The sequence below is a fragment of the Lactuca sativa genome, chromosome 4, assembly GCF_002870075.4.
Source record: "Lactuca sativa cultivar Salinas chromosome 4, Lsat_Salinas_v11, whole genome shotgun sequence".
In the NCBI taxonomy this organism is placed as follows: Eukaryota; Viridiplantae; Streptophyta; class Magnoliopsida; order Asterales; family Asteraceae; genus Lactuca; species Lactuca sativa.
In genome coordinates this window covers 4,251,993-4,276,164 of record NC_056626.2, presented here as the reverse complement: position 1 = coordinate 4,276,164, position 24,172 = coordinate 4,251,993, and the positions used below count along the sequence as shown (strand labels likewise).

At 29.9% G+C, this 24,172-nt stretch overlaps 1 protein-coding gene across 1 annotated transcript; it reads left to right on the top strand.

Annotated features, from left to right (window-relative positions):
• The first annotated feature begins 1,009 nt into the window (after positions 1–1,009).
• Positions 1,010–3,450, top strand: LOC111889885 (mitochondrial import receptor subunit TOM20). The gene is made up of 6 exons (XM_023886043.3): positions 1,010–1,212; positions 2,005–2,083; positions 2,183–2,352; positions 2,466–2,513; positions 2,937–3,032; positions 3,112–3,450. The coding sequence occupies exons 1-6, from the start codon at positions 1,114–1,116 to the stop codon at positions 3,235–3,237; spliced, it is 618 nt and encodes a 205-aa protein (XP_023741811.1). The 5' UTR covers positions 1,010–1,113; the 3' UTR covers positions 3,238–3,450.
• Positions 3,451–24,172: the final 20,722 nt, after the last annotated feature.

Genomic DNA, 24,172 nt, shown 5'->3' with positions numbered 1-24,172 from the left:
CGAAACGAAAACGCAATCATTTTTACAACTTGTAACGTATCAAACCCAACAACATATTCGTTTTAACGAGTTGTATCAAACCCAAAAACTTATTTTAACGATTTGTACTCTAAAGTTGTATCAATCCAACCGTGTCCAAAAATCAGAAAAACTGGACCTGGACCTAGACCCGGTAAGTTTCATCCGGTCCGGTCCATGGTCCATAATATTCTCCAAATTCGATCCGGTCCAAAAGCCAGTCCGGTCCGATTCAGTTTGGTCCGATTCGTTCCGATCCGAATGCTCACCCCTGGTATGAAGGCTGGTCTAAAATAGCCAAGAGATGAGTTTAAAATGCTTAAATAAGACACAAATCCTAAAAATTAGGCTTTGCCCCAGCCTTACGTACGCCCTGCATACTCAACGTATGCACTGCATACGTGGTTAAGATCTGCAATCAAGAAATGAGCTAGTACGCCCAACATACTCCAACTTTTCTGAAGTTGGCAAATCTGCCCCTTAGGGACCAATTATGCAAAACATTAATACCCCAAGGGTCTAAACTGAAAAATACTTTGAATCGGGTGTTACATATTTATTTCATTTCAATTTATTTTATTATACAATAAAGAAACTTTTTATTTTTACCAAAATGTCAAAAACTTCTAACCCTAATAACATGATGTTACAATAAATGTGCAAAAAAATATATTAATGACTAAATATGTAACAAAGTGAAAAATATATTTCCTTATCTTTTTTTTTTTTTTTTGTTTATTTGAAGTAACCGACCATAAAAACTGAATATATACAATTAAATAAGTTGAAGGAAAATATAGACAAAAAAAATCAATAATCAAATGTGTAAAAATAAAAAATATATTACCTATTTAAATTATGATCCCATAATAAAAAAAACAATTTTAAATAGCTTTCGAAAGTAAAACTTCAAAGTTGAAACAAATAAAAGTTACTGAATTTACACCTACGGCCTAGATTTACCATATCCCGAGTATTCGACACTTCAAGCAAATAACCCCCACCCTCTTTTACGTTTTGTTTGTTCATAAACCCTAGCGGATATTCGACGGTTTGACAGAGAAAAAAGTTCCATCAGATTTGGATCGAGAAACAATGGAAGCTGCCCAAAATGATTTGGAGAGGCTAATGATCTTCGAACATGCTCGTATAACTGCCGAAGCAGAGTACGCCAAGAACCCTACTGATGCAGATGTATGCTTCTCTCTCCCTCCCTCTTTCTCTCTCTGTCAATTGTTTAAGAATCAATGGTATACGAACTTATGGACATTGATTGAATTTATCTGTACTTTGATTTCTTTATATCCGCGTAACTCCCCCTTAGTTTAAAATTAAATAGATGTTCATGTCAACGTGAATGGATTTTGGACTGTGCAATCGATAATAGTTATAGTGGTTCCTTCTTTATGATAATTCTAAAATTGAAATGAACTTCTAAAGCAATTCAAGATTGGGCTGTTTCTTTTGTTTTCGTAATTAGGTGGTGTATGGCTAAAGTGTTGAATAGAGAGATGATGACTACTTGGAGTAAGTGTTGTATAATCAAAGAATGTTTCTTTTATGGATTTAATGAACACACTGAATATGAAAAATGTCCATTTGCCCTTCTGTCTAGACTCTAGAGGCGATGCTGAGTAATAATTAAGTGTTTTTTTTAGGATCTCTATTAATTAAAACAGTAAATGAAGATAATAAAAATAGTTATGTCGTTAATAATATGCAGCAATACTTGATTCTTCTTGAAAGAAGATCAAGGTAGGACAGAGAATCGGCTAATTCTTGGGGAAGAAATTAAGAGGGACTGAAAGGGTTTAAATAGTGTTTTGGTTAAGAGGGACTGAAAGACTTTTTTAATAAAAGTCTAGGTGTTTTGCTTTAAAAGGTTTATTCAAAAAATAATTTAACCCATCTGTTTTATCACATTTTTCTCTTTGTTAAAAAACTAAAAAATTGGGACCTTAGAGATGAAATGTTATATTATTACAGAATTTAACAAGATGGGGTGGAGCTCTTCTGGAATTATCCCAATTTGGAGATATAAACGAATCAAAGAAGATGCTTAGAGGTACTCTTTGCAGTTTCTGTTTTTAATCTTTATTTTACATGAAAACAATCTGCTAACAACTTTAATATTTTGTTCACAATGAATAAACAAAATTTTTAGATGCTGTGTCAAAACTTGATGAGGCATTGACTATCAATCCTGCAAAACATGAGGCTCTGTGGTGTTTAGGAAATGCTCACACTGCTAATGCATTTCTAACCCCTGATCATGATGAGGCTAAAGTTAAGTTTGATAAGGCAACTCAATGTTTCGAAAAGGCTGTAGAAGAGGTATTAATTTATTATCTATTTTATTTAGTGCATATAAGTTTCATAAATTAAATATATATATTTTTTCAGAATCATATCTAAACTGTTCATGTTTTGTGATGAAATTGTTTCAGTGTCCAGGGAATGAACATTATCTCCAATCTTTGGCACAATGTGCTAAGGTATTCAACTCAATTTCTTCACATGTTTCTCTTTGTAATTTCTTATCAATTGCTCTATGTTATGATGTTTTTACTCATTCTACCTTATGTAGTTTAAGTTTACTTTCACAAAGTTTAATCAATATTCAGTAAATCATATATTTTTTAGATAATGGGAGTGACAATATTTTAAGAGATAATCACAAAAATAAGCAAACGGGGTGTGGGTCTCATTTAAAAAATTGACCACCTTTTGACCTTTTAACAAACGGCGTCAATTGCTAAATTGCTTTATGAAGGGTCCCACCACAAAAACCTTAAATAATAAATAAAAGTTTGAAAAAGTCGTTTTCGCAATTATATTGCGAAATTGTTGTTATTATTATTATTATTTTTTTCTGAATCTTTTTCTTAAAAAAAAGAAATTTAAATTCAATCTTGCAGGCAACTGAGTTGCACAAGGATATCCACGCACATGGTGGACTTAGTCAAGCTCAACAAACATTAGGCGGAGGGTCTGCGCCTTCTTCAAGTGCTAAGGTTTTTATTTATACAAATTCATTTTATATACTAAATCTTTTTTCTTATTTCACATGATTTTTTTATGCATATTATGTAGGGGAGTGGAAAAAGCAAGAATAGTGATTTGAAATATGATATATTTGGATGGGTGATCCTTGCTGTTGGGCTTATTGCATGGATAGGAATGGCCAAATCCAATGTGCCTCCACCTCCAACAAGATGATGAACAGGTTTACTTGCTTGCTCATTAGTAAGTTAAAGCTTATTTTATTAAAAAAAAAAAAAGGATGCAAATGTTCACTACGTATGCATGGTTTAGATGTGTTATGTTGTGAGTGTGCATTATTTCATTTATAAAAATGTTTACTAAATTTTGACTCCTCATAAATGTATTTTGCTATGCGAAATTTCAATAACACAATTTGTTACTTTCCTACTATCTTGTATTATTTAGTGATTACATGGGTATTCCATAATCATGTCTAGTTGATTCGTACGTATGATGGAATGGATTTTCATATGTTTTTTTTTTAATCTCTCAATTTTCGGCAGTCAAAGCAACTCGTAACTTATGTTAACCAGGCCAGGACATCCTCATTTCCACAACTTCCATCATTCTTTATCAGAGCCATACAACAAAGCTGACCTAATTGATCTACAATTTTACAATATAATATATATTTTTTTGCGATAAAGGAGGGTGGCCCTTCGATTTGAAGTACTATTTGCACTATGTTGAGCTCACAAACTTTCCAATTTGAACATAATTTTTGAAGATGACTTAGACGAAATACACAAAACTTCATAAGTGTGATATGATATAATTTGTATTAACATAATTTTGAAGATGACTAAGGTGTAATACACAAAACTTCAAACATTCAATAGAATATGATAGGACATGACAGAACAAGATTTTTTTTTTTTTTTTTTTTTTTTAACTAGGTAATTTGAAGTAAACTTGTACCAAGTAACATAGCCAAAAATACAAGGGGATCATATCAAGTAACCTTTTTAGCGGGTTTAGTCGATAAGATATGTTACTGTTTTAGTGGGTAAAGATTTTGAGCTGCGGTCCCTGCGGTTTACTTTCTCTTTTTGGTAAGAAGTGGTTGCTAATCTGGCAGATTCCTGGGCCCCACATTTCCATTGCTGGAAAGAACCACCAAAATATTATATCCATAATGTGTAAGTCTTCAATTGGCTTAGAAAAAAAAAATAAAAAAATAAAAAGGATGAAAAGTTTTGGGATGCATAATAATTCCACTTGTTTTGGTTCTCTTCCAAACGATGCTCCCAGAAGCATCGTACCAATACCATTAAACAAACAATTACATTTATCCAGCAAAGATTAGTTGCTTTTTAATGGAAGTTGATCTATCTATTCATGTCCCAATTGGTAGATTTATCATCATATTTGTATATACAATATCTCTGATTGTGTTTTACTTTATTGCTTCCATTAAGTGATTCACTAATAAGTAGTACTAGTGGGCGTGGGTGTGGGTGTATCTTTCTTTAAAGCAAAGTTAGGGTTCTCATAATTAAAGGTTTTAATTTAATTTTGATGAAGTGGGGAGTGATATTATTATTATTATTATTATTATTATTATGCGGATGAGGAAGGACCACGCATCTATCTATAGGGGCTAGATTTTGCTTTCACTATAGTTTTTTAATTTTTTTTTTTAGTTTTTGTATTATGTGTTTATTTGATTCATATCATATATATGATGGTGGTAGTGGTGAATAATGCTGATGCTCATAGTCATAGGCTGGCTATGGGTGCTTTCTTGAGTAAGAGCAACATAGGAATGGAATGGAATGCAAGTGGAATGGAATCATATGATTGGATGCTTTTCCTCAATGGACCAATAGGTAATTTCTCACTCTCCTTCCCACGAAAGGTGGAGACTTGAAATTAAATATCCACACTTAGTTTGTCTTAGTTCTTTCTTCTTTTGGATATATACTATAGCACATGGAGACGGAATTGGAATGTGTTTTCTTTTCTTGCTGTTTTTTTTTTGTGGGATTTTGTTACGCTTTCTTTTATTGTTATTTTATTGGATTTATTGTATAATAATCGGTTCCTTTTATTATTTTGTAATTTGTTCGTAATTCGTAATTGGTGACGGTTTGGTTGGTTTACTCTTGTTGATGGGCTTTTACTGACACCAACAAAAGTCACCTGAATTGAAGCACAACCTTTCTATTTCTCTATTTCTACTTTTTCTATTTTTAATATATATATATATATATATATATATATATATATATATATATATATATATATATATATATATATATATATATATATATATATATATATATAAATTGTGTTATTAAATCATAAGAACATCTGTTTTATTTTTACATGTCCTTTATTTATTTTATTTTATTTTATTTTTTGTAAATCGTTAATGGCTTAATAACCAAAAAATGTTCATTATCTAGATAGTTTGTCAATTTCAAATTTGGTTTTCGATTGAGGTTGTTATAATGTTTTTGGTTTTTGTTCTAAGTAAATGTCTATTTTTATAGATCTGATTTTTGCAATTTGGATCCAAACATGGACCTAAAAACACTACAAAAACCTCAAAGTGAGACCGACAAATTATATATATATATATATATATATATATATATATATATATATATATATATATATATATATATATATATATTATTAGCCCATAAATTAACTTATAAGCTAGTTTATTTTGAGGATATTACAATTTAGGACCTATTTGACACAAGTAAGTTTATTTTTATTTTAGCATTTGATAAGACAACAAAAACCATAACTTATAAAGTAGCTTATAAACAAATTTGATATAACTTATCAATAAACTATCTTAATAAGCTAAAAGCTACCATTTTAGCTAGCACCAAACAGGGCCTAAGGCTGTTTGAAATACATAAAGATAACTTATTATAAATTAATGTTTGGTAAAACACTAAAACTATAAAATTAGCCTATCTTAGTTTAGAAAGTAAGTTATACGACCGTTTGCCAAATAATATCTTAGTGTTTGATGATACGAAAAAAGTCAAAAATAACTTATCGTAACTTATGAATTAACTTATAAACTCGAGTTTTGATAAAATATTTGAAATAATTTATTAATAAGCTACATTATAAACTACAACCAAGCTTTTCGATAGGGTACAAAAGAAAAGCTTAGTGATCAAAAAATATAATGTACACTGTAAATTTGGTTTATTTGGACAGAAAAAAAAATCAAAGAAAGGGTGTCGTGTAGCAAAACAAAAAATAAAAGTAGATTTGGGCCTGAACCGTACGGATTAAATCTAAGGCAATCCTTTGTAATGTATCGGTATTTGGTGGTCCATAACTTTATTTAGAATCATTATCATGCTTTACCCTAAACTAACATAATAAGCATTAAGCATGACTTTTCACGAGAAATTAGGCTTTGAAAAAAAAAAAAAAAGATTCACATACCAATTAAAAAGAATACATTCAGTTTCTCTTTTTCTGAAAATTACAACGCCATAACTGAATTTAGTCTCCGTTATGGTCTTGTTAGGAAGTGAGAAAAGCAAAGCAATTAGAATCAAAATATTATTTTAAGGCATGTGTTTTATGTAGTTATGTGTATTTTATCTTTTTTATCAGTAGTTTTATATAAAAAAACTAGTAGGTGGAGCATATAATTAGTACCTTTCACGTAAAAAAGACTAAAAGTTAACTAAGTGTTAAAAATTGTAACAATTATTCTTAGTAAGAATTATTATGTTCATTTAGAAACGGTACAAAATTGGTAGAAATTTTGTAGCATTAATCTTGTGAGTTGAAACTTTATAGGAAATATTCTTAGGTGCTTGAAATTGGGTTATGTAACTTAAAGTCGATGAAATTAGTTTTGAAGGGAAATGATTTTTGTAGGATAATAAATTATATGTTTAGTTTTTTTTACACGGTTATTACTAAACTCATATTTAAAGTTTAAAAAAAATACAATTTTGATAGGCTATTACAGATGTAGCCGGTTTAGATATTAAAGAAACGCCGTTAAATTCATATTTATTGTTCAAAAACACCATTAAGCTCATATATTTTATACATGGTTTACCATTAAACTAATTTTTATATATATTTAGTCACTTTAATCTTTTCCAACATCATCACTTTTTCAGTTATTTTCTCTGAACAACACAATTCCAAAAAGATAAAACACCATTTTACATTTCATTTTTTAAAAAACATTACAAAAATGCATTGTCTTCCTTTCTCCTCACCGGTGAAAACACCACACCTCTCCCTTTAACACCATCGACAACCCTTATGTCACCGCTCACACATTTCCCAGCTCTTCTTATTCTCTTGCCACATTACAAAAACTACCATTTTCCCACACTCTTTTGTCTTATCTTCTTGAATATGGGTTTGAATCAATTAGATGTTTGAATCAATTTTGTTGTAGACCGAAAATGATTTTAAATTAGTTTCTTGGTGGTGGTTGTGATGAATTTAGGAGATGGATGGTTGTGGTGACGAATGATGGTGATGGAAGGTGGTGTTTGATGATGGATGTGGATGGTGACAGAAGGGGGAGGGGGGACGGTGACGATGATGGTGGGAGTGGATGATATTTGCCGAAGAAGATGCATATGACATAGTTTAATGATAAACCATGTATAAAAAAGTACTTAATGGGAAATCGTGTGAAAAAAAATTAACTTGTAATACCCAATTTAAAGGATAGGTTTTAAACAACTCTAGGGTGATTTTAATGATAAATCGAGTTGAAAAAATTAATAAATTTGTACAAAAATGATAGTTCATTACTTTTAATATTTGGATAAACATTTTTTTATATATTATTAGATTAATTAAGATTTAATAATCAGTTTTATATAAGCTATAACAAAATTAACAAAATTATATAAATATATTAATAACCTTTTATATAAGCTAAAACAAAATTAACAAAATTATATAAATATATTAATAACCATGTAAGTTATGAATAATATTTTTTCCATAGTTTAGACTTTGACCACAGTAGTTATACAATTTGTTAACTTTGATCCCTCTTAGTCTCCCTTTGTTAATAAGAGACACACGGCTTCAAAGCCACAACTCAGTTAGCATCATCATCGCTATTGTCAACCAATGAGGAATTGTCGCCGCTCTTTTTCATTATATTTTTGTTTTTTATTTACCAATCGGTATTTTAGAAATTAAATATCTTTCTATCTTTTAATCCTATAAATCCTCATATCCATTTAAATGATAATATGTGTCATATTAGTATCCTTAAATATCATAAAATCTCATTAAATGAACATTAAATGTTACATATGTCATCATTTCGTTGGATAGGAGGAGATGTATAACAAAAAGGAGGAGGATATTTAATTTCTTTTGACAAAATAGATAGACTTCTCCACCAGCTCCTGCAATGTTTGTATTATCCTAAATTAAACGATATCTATTAATTGAACCACTAGTCAATTAACTATTAAATGATAAACTACAATTACATATTCATCTCTTATTTTAATGTGATTTTAAAATATTGTATTCATCCTTTATTTTAACCTGATATGAAAATGTTGTCATTTATTCGCTAGAATGTAATCTTTGGTGATATACTTCATTTGCATAATTAAGCAAAATTAATCAAACGGTCAAACAAGATTTCATCTAATTATTACAACTTTAACAAGAAAAAACACTTTCAATTACATTATCTCATAACTCATTATCTTAAGACAATCTATGGACAAATCCTTATGTTTTTAATAGTATAGAACAAATTAATGGGTAAAATATAACAAGTTAACGGGTAAAATATACGAAATCAGAAAAAAAACTGATTTGAATTTGTCATCCAATCAGAAATTTTCTATTAAAAGAATAAAATTAGAAACATTTTTTTTTTTATAAATTAGACAAAATTAATGAAACTTTTTGAAGATTTCCTTTATATAAACTCAGAAACGGACACTTCACACTTCCAAAAAGCTTATCAATAGTTATTTTATTTAAGATTAAAATAATTATTGTCTTGTTTTCTTTAATAAAAGTTAGCCGTATGAATCATATAATTAATTTGTAAAAGCATGAGCACTTTTAAAACAACTTTATACTTCATTATTGAACATAGCTTCTATAGTAAGGAAATCATGAACATATGAATGACATGTTTAATTTGTCAAATAAACTTCTTAAGTGCTAAAAAATAATATGAAAAATTTAGGCCTGACAATTGGGTTGGGTTCGGATTGGTGGGTCATGGGTTAGCGGGTAGAAAACATAAACTCAACCCAACCCGTATAATATATGGGTTGACGGGTTGACAGGTCACGTGTTGGTGGGTTGGAAACCTCAACCCAACCCAACCCATATAACCTGTTTAAGTATATGGGTCTGCGGGTTCACAAGTTAATGGGTCAAACCCAACCCATATAACCCGTTTAATAAATAAGCAACACATTTTAAAAAAAATGAGGTTTTTTCAACTTAAATTCATAAAATGATTATAGTAATTAACGTAAAAAAAAGGTTTTCAACATAAATTCACAAAGTCAATAACATCTAAATAAAAATGAAAAATAAAAACATTCATAGAAAGTTGATGTGTTTTTTGTTCGTGACTCGTGAAAATAATGACATGTATTTTTTTCCTTTTCTGATTAACGAACCGCAAATGCAGATTAGACATATACGAATACGGAAAGAATACAATGATACGGAATATTACGAATACGGATGGAAATCAAATTTCATTAATAATTAAATATATCATTTTTTTCAAATAATATATATATATATATATATATATATATATATATATATATATATATATATATATATATATATATATATATATATATACGGGTTGACGGGTTGACCCATGAACCCAAACAGATAATCCAACCCAACCCATGAAATAAATGGGTTGGTGGGTTGGCTGGTCAAAAATCTCAACCTAAACCCGTCTATTTTCAAATTGGGTCAGTGTCGGATTGCGGGTTAGATCGAGAGTTGTCACCCTAAAAAAACTCAATAACTACTGTTTTAAAGTATAAATCTCACCCAACAAATGGTCTTTCGTTGCTAACTATAGTTTACTAAATTTGAATTGAAATCTTTTAGAAAACCATTTTAAGGGTATAAAACTACATATTTATGACTTCTAAAAGATCTACACCCATAGTTTTTTTTTGTTTTTTTAATGAACAACAAAATTTATTAAGAAGCCTGTCAGGTGCCTATTACTCGACACTCAACAAAAAGTACTCAAAACAACCGAATCATACATAGTAATCAGGGATGAAAATTTGGCCCGAAAATCCGAACCGAACCGAACCCCGAACCAAATTAGGCCTTAATAAGCAATTTGAATTCGGGTATCTATATTATGTTTATTCGGTTATTGGATTATTCGGTCCGGGTTACCAAAATAAGAGCTTATTCGGTTCTAAATACCCGACCCGAATAAACATTCCTCGTCCCCTTTCTCTGATTGATAGAAATCAAAATCACGATTCACACTTCCGTCATCGTCGTTCATAATAGAGAAAAACCCTACGCTCGTTCTCGCCGTTTCAAAATCGATCAATCTTCTCAACTATTTCCAAAATTGAAATCACTTCTGTCGATTCTTCCTCTTGTTCTAGACTTTCAAAAATCAACCATTTCTATTGTCTCTAAGGATTCACGAATTCCTACTTTTTCTAGTCATGGAAAATTGGACTCCAACTTAAAAAACTCAAGTAAGAAATTAATTCTCACTATCTTAATCCACAATGTAAATGTTATTCTTTCAATGTGTTATTGTGTTATGTTAAGTCTTTGAATGTTGTATGTTGATGTATAAAAGTACATTGTTATTCTGTTATTCGGGTTATTCAGGTTATATAATCCTAATACGGTTTATTCGGCTTTTTTGGTTAAACTAGGTCGTTAATCATTTTGTACATGTTATTCGGGTAATAACCGAACCGAATCGAAACTGTATTGGTTAATCTGTTCGATTTTCGGTTCATGCAATTACCCTTATTCGGTTTTTGGGTTATTCGGGTTCGGGTCGGTTCGGTCCGGTTCTGACCTGAATAATATCCCTAATAGTAATGACTCAAACTCTAAACAAATAAAAAATTAACAGAGACGAAGAATATCACAACATCAATAACTCTTATTAACCAAGAACTAGTTGGTTTTTCAGAACTTACATAAAAAAGTAAAAAACCTCACTAAAAATCTCACAATCACTCAAATACACGAATCCTCACTACAACTCTCTTCTAAACTAGCCACACATAGTCTAGAATAAGAATCGAAAGAGAACTCAACCGCAACGATTACAAAATAACCCTATTAATAGAGAGAAAACCCTAATTGTATATCATAGAGAAATAGGACTCAACACACAGAAGAAATGAACAACTGACTTAATTATCTCAAAATTACACATAGAGAAAAGCTTATATACTTCGAGCATGAACCGGGGCAAATAAATATCAGATCCACATATAATCCGAATAGAAAAGATTTGCGCCTCTTTGTAACTTTCAATAACACGAGCCACAATCCACAACTTAATACAACATAACAAGATCAGTCATCCCTGTAAATATCTTAATAAACCAACTACTAATAAATTACATTACAACCCTTAAACAAAAACTAAAATAACAAAATCTCAACTAAACAAAAAAGGATATAATAAAGGATATTAAAGTCAAATGATAAGTTTGAACATTCAACTTACTCAACAGCCCCCCTCAAACTAATCACTTGACAACCAAACATTCTCTTGAAAAGGATCAACCAAACCCATACGTTTACTTAAAACATTATGCTGAATAATTCCCAAAGATTTTATAAGAATATTAGTTACATTATGATCCGAATCAACTTTAACAACTTGAACAATTCCCTTTGAAATTTTATCTCTAATAAAATGAGTATCAACCTTAAAATGTTTTGATTTCTCATGAAAAAATAGATTCATAACCAACTTTATAGTAGATTCATTATCACAAAATATAGGAACTGGAATCAAATTTTTAATTCCAATATCAAACAAAATTTTCAGTTTCCAGATAATTTCACATGAAACAGTTCCAAGAGTAAGATACTCAGGCTCAGTAGAAGAATGAGAAACAATATCATATTTCTTACTCTTCCATGAAATTAGAGTATTACCAAAAAGTATAGAATATATAGTAATAGATTTTCTAGACACAAGACACTTAGCCCAATCTGCATCTACAAATCCTTTTAATGACAAACAACTGGATTTAGAAACAGAAATACCTTGCCCAGGATTAGATTTCAAATATCGAAGTAATCTTAAAGCTATATTCAAATGAGATTTCTTTGGGATATGCATAAATTGAGTTAAAACCTAAACAGTATAAGAAATATCTATTATAGTGATGGTCAAATAAATCAATTTTTGAAGCAAAGTTATATTTTGTAACAAGACATCATTTTTATAAACCCCTTCTCCCTTAATAACAACATTAGAATCCAAGGGAGTTTTAACAGGCATACAACCCAACATACCAAAACTATGCAACAATTCCATATAATATTTTCTTTGAGTTAAGCAAATGCCATTATTTATATCAACAACCACAATACCTAAAAATAATTTTAACTTTCCAAGATCTTTTATTAAAAATTTACCTTTTAAAAAATCCTTAACCTTATTGATTTCTTCCAAACTATTTCCAGTTAATATAATGTCATCAACATACACAAGTAAGATAACAATATTCACTTGATCAGACTTAATAAACAGTGAAAAATCATTAGCACTTTGCACAAAACCAAATTAAAATAAAGAAGCACACAACTTTTCATACCATTTTCTTGGGGCTTGTTTAAGTCCATCAAAGATTTTAAAAGTTTACAAACCTGATTATCACCCTTAGAGTGATAGCCAAGTGGTAAACTCACACACACACACACACACACACACACACACACACACACATATATATATATATATATATATATATATATATATATATATATATATATATATCTTCATCACGATCTCCATATAAAAATGCATTATTAACATCAAGTTAAAAAAGACACCAATCAGAGTTAATAACAAGAGTTATAAGAGGCCTAATAGTAACCATCTTTGCCATAGGAGAAAAAGTCTTCTCATAATCTGTTCCTTCTCTAGGACTATACCCTTTTGCAACTAACCTAGCTTTAAATCTTTCAAACTCGCCATTTGATTTATATTTTGTTTTATAGATCCATTTACATCCAAATGGCTTTCTATCAAAAGTTAAACTAGTAATAATCCAAGTCTGATTCCTATTTAAGGCTTCCATTTCCTCATTCATAGCATTTACCTAGTTAGGATCAAAAAAAGCTTCATAATAAGATTGTGGTTCAATGGTTTTATTAAGATTAGCAATAAAACACTTATTTTCAAAATTTAAGAAAGAGTAATTTACAGTTTTTTCAGTACCATATTTATATTTTCCTTCAACAACAAAATCATTAAATTTCTAAGGAAAACTAGACTCTACTAAATCTTCTAGTACCAACAGAATTAGACAAATCAATTTCCTCAGAACTTCCAAGAGTCTCAGAACTAGCCATATCAGGTTGCGAGACTAGTAGTTCAGTACTCAAAACATCATCAAGACTAGAATCAGTTGTAGTATAAGGTTGACCATCATCCTGACTATTACTAGTTTATATCAAAGAGGGATGAAGACTATCTTCACCATCTTGATTGCTAACAATTGGGGCTCTATTACTATATCCGTCAATAAGACTATCAGATAGAAGTAACTTATCACTGGAAAAAGGATCCCATGGATCATTAGTGTTGGTAAAAGAAGAATCTAAAACATCATTAGAAATCATTTTAAAAGGAAACACAAACTCATAGAATTTCACATCCATGGAAAAGATAAAAAAAAATTATTATCAAGACTATAAACTTTATAACCCTTTTTCTCATTTGAATAACCAACAAGCACATATTTTTCAGCTCTTTTAGAAATTTTATCATTAATGATCAATTTTGTAGCAAAACACAAACATCCAAAAACCCTAATATTTTCAAACAAAGGTAAAACCTTATAAATCATCTCAAAAGGGGTTTTGCAACTTAGAATTGAAGAAGAAGTTCTATTTATTAAAAAAACAGCAGTTAAAATAGCTTATCCCCAAAAACTTCTAGGTAAACCAGACTGAAACAACAATGATCTAGAAACATTTAAAACATGCTTATGTTTTCGTTCAACAATACCATTTTACTGAGGGGTATAAGCACAAGAAGTCTGATGAATAATACATTTATTGTCAAAAAAAATCATTATAAGATTAACAAACTCAGTACCATTGGTAGACCTAACCACCTTAATTTTAACATTAAACTAAGTTTATATAAACAAAACAAAACCTTGAAAGCAAGAAAGCACTTCATCTTTAGATTTTAACAAATAAACCCAAGTAGCCCTAGAATAATCATCAACAACAGTAAGAAAGAGCCTATAACCTCCAGAAGCAACAACCATATAGGGTCCCCACACATCTAAATGAATTAATTCACAAATACAATTAGTTTTATGTTTGCTTAAAGGAAACGATTTTCTAGTTTGTTTTGCTTTATGATAGACTTCACATGGCAAAATAGACTCATTATCAAATTTAAGAGACTCTTTTAACAAACTCAATGGTTGGTCAGTAGGATGACCTATCCTATTATGCCAAGTAAGTTTAGAAACAAAACTTTTAGAAACATTAGACACAAAATTATACCTACCAAGGACATGACTATCAAGATAATACAAGCCTCCAGACTGTTTACCAGTCTCCACAGTATCAATGGACAAAGAATCTTGAACAAAACAATTATCTTCATCAAAAATGATTCTACACTTATTTTCCCTATGCAACTTATCAACAGACGAAAGATTAACATGGAAATCAGGAACAACAAAACATCAGACAAAGTAATAGAACCATACACAGTTAAATTTCCATTTTTATCAATTTTAGCAGTAAAACCATTAGGATGATCTACCTCAAGATTTAATTTAGAAACATCAACAATATCATCAAGTTGGGATTCAACAGTTGTCATGTGCTGACTAGCTCCTGAATCTACAACCCATTTTCGTTCTTTAAAAAGAACATTATTACATTTAATACCTGCCATATTAGCATTACTGGAAAGATCTTCTGACAACTTCTTCTCATTTAGAAGAGACATAAGTTTTGAAATTGTTCGCTAGTTAGAAAATGCTGATCTAGCTTATCAGAAGAATTAGAAGAGTTATTAAAAGAATCAACAACATGAGAAACAGATCCTGAAGTTGAGCCATTTTTATTAAAATCAACCCTAGGTTAGAAGTCCTTAGGATACCATGTGCTGACTAGCTCTTGAATCTACAACCCATTTTCTTTCTTTAAAAAGAACATTATTACATTTAATACCTGCCATATTAGCATTACTGGAAAGATCTTCTGACAATTTCTTCTCATTTAGAAGAGACATAAGTTTTGAAATTGTTCACTAGTTAGAAAATGCTGATCTAGCTTATCAGAAGAATTAGAAGAGTTATTAAAAGAATCAACAACATGAGAAACAGATCCTGAAGTTGAGCCATTTTTATTAAAATCAACCCTAGGTTTGAAGTCCTTAGGATACCCTATTAGTTTATAGCACTTTTCTATTATATGACACTTAATACCATAATTTTTGCATTGTAAACCTTAATTCTTTCCTCTAAACTTTTTAAATCATTAACTTTTCCAGCAAAAGAAGAAGACCGAGTTTTATCAGAAGAACCAGAAACAGAACCATGTTTTTGATTAGATTCCTCTCTAGACACAATAGAGAAAGTAGTCTTAACATCAGACAAAGGTTCCATAATAAGAATATGACTCTTAAATTGACTGAAAGAGTCATCTAACTCACTCAAGAATTGCATTAGTTTCATAAGTTTGTTATGACTATTAAATTGAGCGGAAGCTTCAAAAACACATTCAACACATTTAGTTATGTTGGATTAATGTCTAAGTCCATAACTATAATTGGTAAGACTTGACCCGACCCGACATGGTCTATTTGGGTTGCATGGCATCATGCATTTGGATAGAATATAATGAGAGAAATAACACTTAAGGTTTGTTAATATATTATAAGTTCTATTATATTAATAAGATTATTTAATTAGTATTGATCAAGAATTAATATAGGATTAATTAAGTGATTAAAAGAAGACTAATTAAATATATGGGTTGATTGTGTAAATCATCCATACTCGTATAGTGGGCTAATGCTTCATAGATTGTCAAGTTGGGCTAAAACCCATAAGATGCTCCATGGTATATTTGAACCCATGGATCCAAGGAAATGGAAAGCCATGACAATTAGGGTTTATCCTAATTATCACTAACTATATAAGCATCTTATTGTTGACAAAATCGGCTACTATGTGTGAGAGAAAGGGATAGCCGATTTTTATGAAGTGTGGATTTCTCTCTAATTTATTTTAAGTGTATTTGGTGTTGTGTGAACCATTTGAGGTGTCACACTTGGGGCACTAGGCACTCAAGCTTCATGAAGACATTCTACATCAAAGAGGTATGTAATTCTAACTTGATATATTCATATGAATCAATGATATTATGCTAGTTAGGATGAATACCTTGAAAAGTTCATATTTGCATGTATAATAGAGAAAACATAGATCCAAGGTATTTAGGGTTGCATGTACACTTAGGAGTGTTAGAATGCTCAAAACCCAACAAGTTAAACCATCAAACTCTTTCCAAAGACCATCTAACTTATTATAATAGTAAAAAACAAATAAACCACTTTGAGTAAGAGTATTAATTCGTTGATACATATTGCAAAACAATAGAACCATCTGCTTTATAATAAGTATCATTTAACTCACGCCATATATCAAGAGAAAACTCAGAACAAGAATGTCCAATGTAAATGGACTCATAAAAAATTCATAATCCAAGAACAAACAATAGCATTTACATGATACCATTTAAGAGACTTAACAATATCCTTCTTATCTTTAATTTTAGTTCCATCAACAAAACCAATTTTATTTCTAGCCTTTAAGGCTCTTGTCATGAAGCTTTTCCAGACTCTAAAATTCTTAGTTCCAAGAAGTTTGAAACTAATAATAGTTGTCATAGAATTATCAGAAGAATGCAAATACAAAGGATCATTAAAATCTACACTATCACTTTTAGAAGAAACTCTCTCATGGTGTTCGAGTCATGATTAACAAGAATCAGACACACAGGAAGAATCAGGAATCTGAAAACCTAGTCACAGAGATTTACAAATAGTTTTTATAACTTAAACCCGATTCGTAGTCAATATGATGGCAAGAGCAAGCTGAGTTATAGACGTAAACAACCAAAAGCAGCAGATAACTGATAAATCAGAGCACCAAAAGAAAGTAAGGTGTGTGAAACTTACAGTGATCCACAATAAACACTCAAGAAGTAGCTAAGTAGTTCTGATAGACAGTTTTACAACAAATCTACCACTAATGAAGAATAGACATTCAAATACTAGAACCATTTCAGTTAATAGCACCTTGTTTGCACGTCTTTTGACGTTGGCTGTAGAAGATAATTGTCATACCTTGCTAAAATGGAAGTACGAGGCATGAAAGTAACAACGGTTTCATACAATAAGTTAAAGATACATCACCATAATAAAAAAAACATTTATAGTTTACAGTATGTGTTTAATAACATCAAAGACAAGTCTACAAAAACATCATTGTTCAAAAGCTAAAAACAAAATAACATTTTACACTTGATGCATGATGCTTTATGATAATGAATATTTCGACAACTTACTAATTATTCCTTGAAAAACATGTAAAACGAGCGTCAACTACGAAAATAGTTGGTGAGTTCACAGGTTTGCAAAAATAGTGGTTTTATGAACCGTAATCATAGTTTTGGTAAAAGTTTCCATAAATAAAAGTGCATTACTAAATTGAGTAAATAAGTTTTCATAAATCTTAGTTATTTGCTAACATGAGATATAAAGTCCGTTGCTAAAATGAGAAACAAAGTTCATTATTTTCATGAGAAATAAAGTTCGTTGTTAACATGAGAAACAAAGTCCTTATGTGCATAAGGAACAAACCATGAGTTCACAACCAAAGCCTAATGATCAAGTGCCCTCTTGAATACTATGTATATCACTAAAATAGGGAGAAATATGGTGATATGCACTCCACGAGTGTGCGAGTGAGGAGTTGTCTACCTCCTAATAGCTCTATCCATAATGACAATGGGCTTAAAACAGTTAATGAGTTGTGTGAAACATTACAGGGACTTAGTGCATTATAGGCCTCATGAATCAAAATAACATACACATACATAGCAAAATATAACAACCAAGTTTTGATACAAGTCAAATTGAATACAACGAACATAAATAGTTTAGGACATGTTTTTCTACCCCAAAATGTAAAACTGAAAATAAGGGCTGTGAATACTCACAATGCTTCAAAAGTCACAAGTGATGCCTCAGGATACACCAACACGTCTTACTATCGGGATCCTATGATAACAACACACGCTAGTGAGTTTCTATGTCTAAAATCTAACACTAGTATACTAAATTCTACATATAGAGAAATACCAATTTTATTTTAAGAGTTTGGTTTTACTTATTTGGTAACTAATTTTCTAGAAATGTTGGAATTTTATAACTCATGTGGTTTAAAGACAAATTTTAGATAGTATTTTCCGGATTTTTGTATTATTAATTGTGGATCATTTAATACTTTCAAAGGTGTTTTAACTAAGAAAAATCCAAAAATATTGTATCAAACAGTTTCCAAAATCTTTAAAATTTAGATTTTCATTCTAACTACAGTGAAAGTCTTCCAGAAATTTTTTCTTGAATTTTCGATATGTTTAATTATTTTTCCTTTATTTAATTCCTCAAATTAACACAAATTCATGAAAAATGGAAAATAGTTAATAAAATTCTCCAAACTTTTTGTACCAGTGATATAAAATGTATATAAGCTGGAAAAAAAATATAAAAAATGGTTTTCATATAGTAGAGTCTGGTTTTCATGAGTTGTGTCTATTACATGTAAGAAAAATAGCATAAATAGTAAACATATTAGATAATTCTTCACAATTTTTGTACAAGTTTTTTTAATGTATACAAACAGAGAAAAATATCAAATTGCTTTTTCAATAGTTTATCCTAATTTTATGATTTTTGTGTATTTATTCTAGAAAAAATGAAAATAAATAATAATCAGATTAGAAAATTGCCCAAACCTTTTATTTGTGTTTAAATTATAATATATGATGTTATGATCATTTCTTGTTAATTGTAGAATGGTTGAACTATTTTTCCTTGATTTATTCTCGTAAATAAGCCTTAATTTGTGAAATATATTTTTAAAAAGTAAAGAAAATTCAATAAACTTTTTATTTATGATTAATATGTAACATAAGATACTCTGATAAAGGTTTATAATTTTTGGATAAGTGTGGCTATTTTCCATCAATTTATTATAATTTTTGGATAAGTGTGGCTATTTTCCATCAATTTAACCCCTTAAACATTCATTACATTTAGGAAACATAAGAAACTACCTTTGAAAAACCTGTAAATTTTTGCATGGAGTTTCTATGATGTCCATATGGTGCGAAAATTATAAAATATTGTTTTTGATATGCATAACTGTATTTTACTATTTATTTCTCTTCAACAAAAATAAAATCAAAATGAACAAAAAATGGGCATAAAAAATTTATAAAACTTAATAAAATAACTTTACTTAATGCATAAATCGTCTCAGAAGTTTCTCCGAATTTATTGAACTTAAGAAGTATTTTATGTGAGTTATTGCTCTATTTTCTTGCAATAATTATAATACTTCAAAAAATAAATTATTTTCTGAAAATTTTTAGATCCTTTTATTTGGTTGATGGGATTTTGGGATAAATCAAAATTTAGTTAAAAACGAGTTTTAGATAGTTTGGTGGATTTAAAATCTTTCATGTATAAGTTTAAACCTTTTAGCAACATACTTTGATCATCAAGCATCTTAGGCTTGAAGATCAACAGATGCATGTTGGTTTAAGGCCATGCATGAGTTTGAAAAGTTTAAAAATCATTTTTGAAAGAAAACCTTGGTTCATGTTGTGATTTTTCGATCAAAACTAGTGTAAAAATGGTTTATTTTGATTTTGACATAGGTTTGGATCATAGGATTTCACGATTTGCAACATGCATGTTGCTTTAGGGTATATGATTCATAATATTTTCATAGAATAGAGTAGGGTATATGATTCATAATATTTTCATAGAATAGAGTAGGAGTAGATGGAAATGCATGAAATAATGTAACTTTAAAAGGGGAAAAAGAGGGTTTTCGATTTTTACCTTAAGAACACACTTCACGTACTTGATTTTTATGGTTGAGAGGTGAGTTCTTGGCTGCCAAATCTGAAAATGAGAGGGAGGTTGAAAGAGAAATGAGTGGTGGAGTGATAGAGTGACATGAGAGAAGTGAGAGAGAAACATGGAGTATGAGAGAAGAGAAAATGATTAGAAATATTGGGAAGGTGAAAAGTTAGAGGGGAGGTCGAGATTTGAGGTATGATGCCCCCTCTCTCTCTCTGTGTCTCTCTTTTTTATTTTTATATATATATTTTTTAGATTTTATAACTTATGCTTCCAATTTTTATAAAATCTTTCCATTTGATTTTAATATGTTAAAATTTTGCCTAGAATTCAAGGTTTATGCCAAGGTTTCAAAAATTTTAATTTTCCTTATTTATAACCTAGTTTTAATCAACTTGAATAGATTTTTATAAGTTCATAATAAGTTTTATGGAGTTTTAATAAAGTTTATAAATTTTGGGTTTTAGGGCTTTTTAAGTTTTTTTTGATTTTGTTAGATATTTAGCAACATATTGAAGTGAAATTATAAGATGTTAGTTTATTTTAGGGTTTCATACCTTTTTTCAATTATAAGAAATGTTTGTAGTTTGTTCTAATTCAGGTATTGACATTTCCTATAGTAGTTGAAAATTTTACTTGAATTGTAAGAGTCAAGTATATTAGTTCTATATTTTAGTTGAATCCATGTTTCTATAAGTTTTTGACCTAACTTCTATTACTAGGTCAAATGTATGAGGTGTGTATATGATTTATGAAAAGGTGTTCAAGTCGAAGAATGACCTGAATTTGACAGTTGTCACAATAACGTTGACTGTTAGGTTTAACAAATTGTTAACCCTAAACGTTTACTATTATCTCAACATTTACTCTTACAAGAACGTGACCAGGACACTACCGGAGTTGGCAACCACCACCACATGATGAATCTGAAACCAAATTATAGAAGAACACAAGTAGATCCTCAAAATTTTGACAATAGATTAAGAATGATCTACAAAGAACAGACCAAATCAGACAACAACGCAACCCACAAGAAACTCAAGGAATGTAAACAACAAGACTTGAAACCGTAACGAATTGAGACAACACTAAGATCAAAGAATAAAACAGCCAATAGGGCTCCGATACCATCTAAACAAATCAAAAATTAACAGTGACAGAAAATATCACAACATCAAAAACTCTTATTAACCAAGAACTAGTTAGTTTTTCACAACTTACATAAAAAACCTCACTACAAATCTCTCAATCACTCAAATACACAGATCCTCACTATAAATCTCACATAAAACACTCATACATAGTCTAGAACACGAATCGGAATAGAACTCAATTGCAACGATAACAAAATAACCCTAACAATAGAGAGAAAACCCTAATTGTATATTAGAGAGAACGAGGACTCAACACAAAAAAGAAGTATACACAATTATCCCAAAATTACACATAGAGAAAAGCTTATGTACTCCAGTCATGAACCGAGGCAAATAGATATCAGATCCACATATAATCTGAACCAAAACGATCCACATCTCTTTGTAACTTTCAATAACATGAGCCGCAGTCGACAACTTAATACAACATAACAAGATCAGTCCTCCTTGAATATATCTTAATAAACCAATTACTAATAAATTACATTACAACCCCTAAATGAAGAATAAAATAAGAAAATCTAAACTAAATAAAAAGGATATAATAAAGGATATTAAAGCCAAATGATAAGTTTAAACATTCAACTTTCTCAACACAAACACTAGCCTGGCGTATGCTTTTCTTCTCAGACCAAACCAAACGTGTTGTCCAAACATCATTTGGTGAATTTAGAAACTTTAGTTTTGGTAGACAGCTTAGAATCATAAGATTAGTGAAATTAGCATGTAGTTAATCAACTTAGGAATTAGTGGATAATTTACGAATATCATTTAAAGTATGTTAATTAACTGAACTATTATAAACAGAATACAAATATGATTACCTTCATATTATATTATGTATGGAGTTAGCCATCGTTGTTTTGCTTTTTTATTTGATTATTTATTCCCTACAACTTATGTCTGAGGGCCTCTTTGCTAATTTGGCTTCTATCTTGTTCAATACCGACCTTGAAGTCAGGCCAATAAAGATAAAAAATTTGAAGATATTTTCCAAATTGAAATCTCACCGAGAAATTTTTGTCGCGCTGCGAAATACGTCAGTCATAGAAAGTTATATACAGAACCCCAAATTTGCCCAACATATGTGATTAGTCAGTAGGGAAATTTCCAGAAACCCAAGAAGGGTAGAAAACATCCAAGGAGGCCGTTTTGAGAGTCTAGAAGGCTATAACGGTCATAGATTGATAAAGATGCTGAAATATAAAGATCAAGAGAAGAAATCATTAGTTTATCGATTTGTATACTTTTCTATCTATAATTTTTGAATTATTCGATTTCTTATATGTTCTTGTTGAGATTTGGGATTAAAACCTTTATGATTATTTGTTATTTATGGAACCCTAGTTTGCTTGATTTATTGATATTTGGTATTGAGAGTTATTAAATTTATTGTGTTAATGTTTGACTAAAGATCCATGAGTATTGATAATGATTTTATTATGTTTATGTAACTAAGTGCATGCTTTATGATTAGGTTCAAATTATATATCTTGAATCATATTATTCATAAACTTGTCCAAGATGGAAAAATGATTCAAGAGCATATGCATTTGTGACTAGTGGAGTGATACCCTAATATTTGTGATTGTTCCAATAACTTGGACAAATTGATAGGTTGCCACTAACTCTTGGACTGATCATATCAATCAGGTCATTACATAATATAAGTTAGTAAACTGAGTCTAGGGGAGCTATCATTGTTTGTAGAAAACTTCGAATCGTAGGATTAATGAAATTAGCATGGAGTTAATCAATTTAGGAATCGGTGGATAACTTACCAATATCATTTAAAGGATGTTAATTAATTGAAATATGATGGATTGAATACAAATATGACTAATTAAATTTAGCTTATATTATCTATGGAGTTAGCTATGGTTGTTTTGCTATTTTATTTGATTATTTATTTCCTACAATTCACGTTTAAGGGCCTTTTTGCTAATTCAACTTCTATCATGTCCAAAATCGGCCTTGAATTCAGACCAATAAAGCTGAAGATTCCAAAGGTATTTTCCAGATTTAAATCTTGCTGAGAAATGTTTGTCGTGCCACAAAATACGCTGGTCACAGAAATCTATATATAGAATCCCAAATTCGTCCAACATATGTAATTAATTAGTAGGGAAATTTCTAAAAACCCTAGAGGGGTAGAAAATGTCCAATGAGGTTATTTTGAGAGTCTAGAAGGTTATGACCGCCGACAAGCTGATATAGATGTTAAAATATGAAGATCAATAAAAGAAATCATTAGGTTCAGTCTGTTTACTTTTCTATCTATAATTAGTGAACTATTCTATTTCCTATATGTTGTTTTTGAGATTTGAATTAAACCCTTTATTATTATTTTTTATTTGTGAAACCCTAGTTTGTTTGATTTATTGCTATTTGGTATTGAGAGTTATTAAATTTATTATGTTAATATTTAACTAAAGATCCATGAGTATTGATAATAACTTTGTGATGTTTATGTAGCTGAGTGCATGATTTATGATTAGAATTAAATTATGTATCTTGATTCACATTGTTTCTTAAATTTTCAAAACTAGAAAAC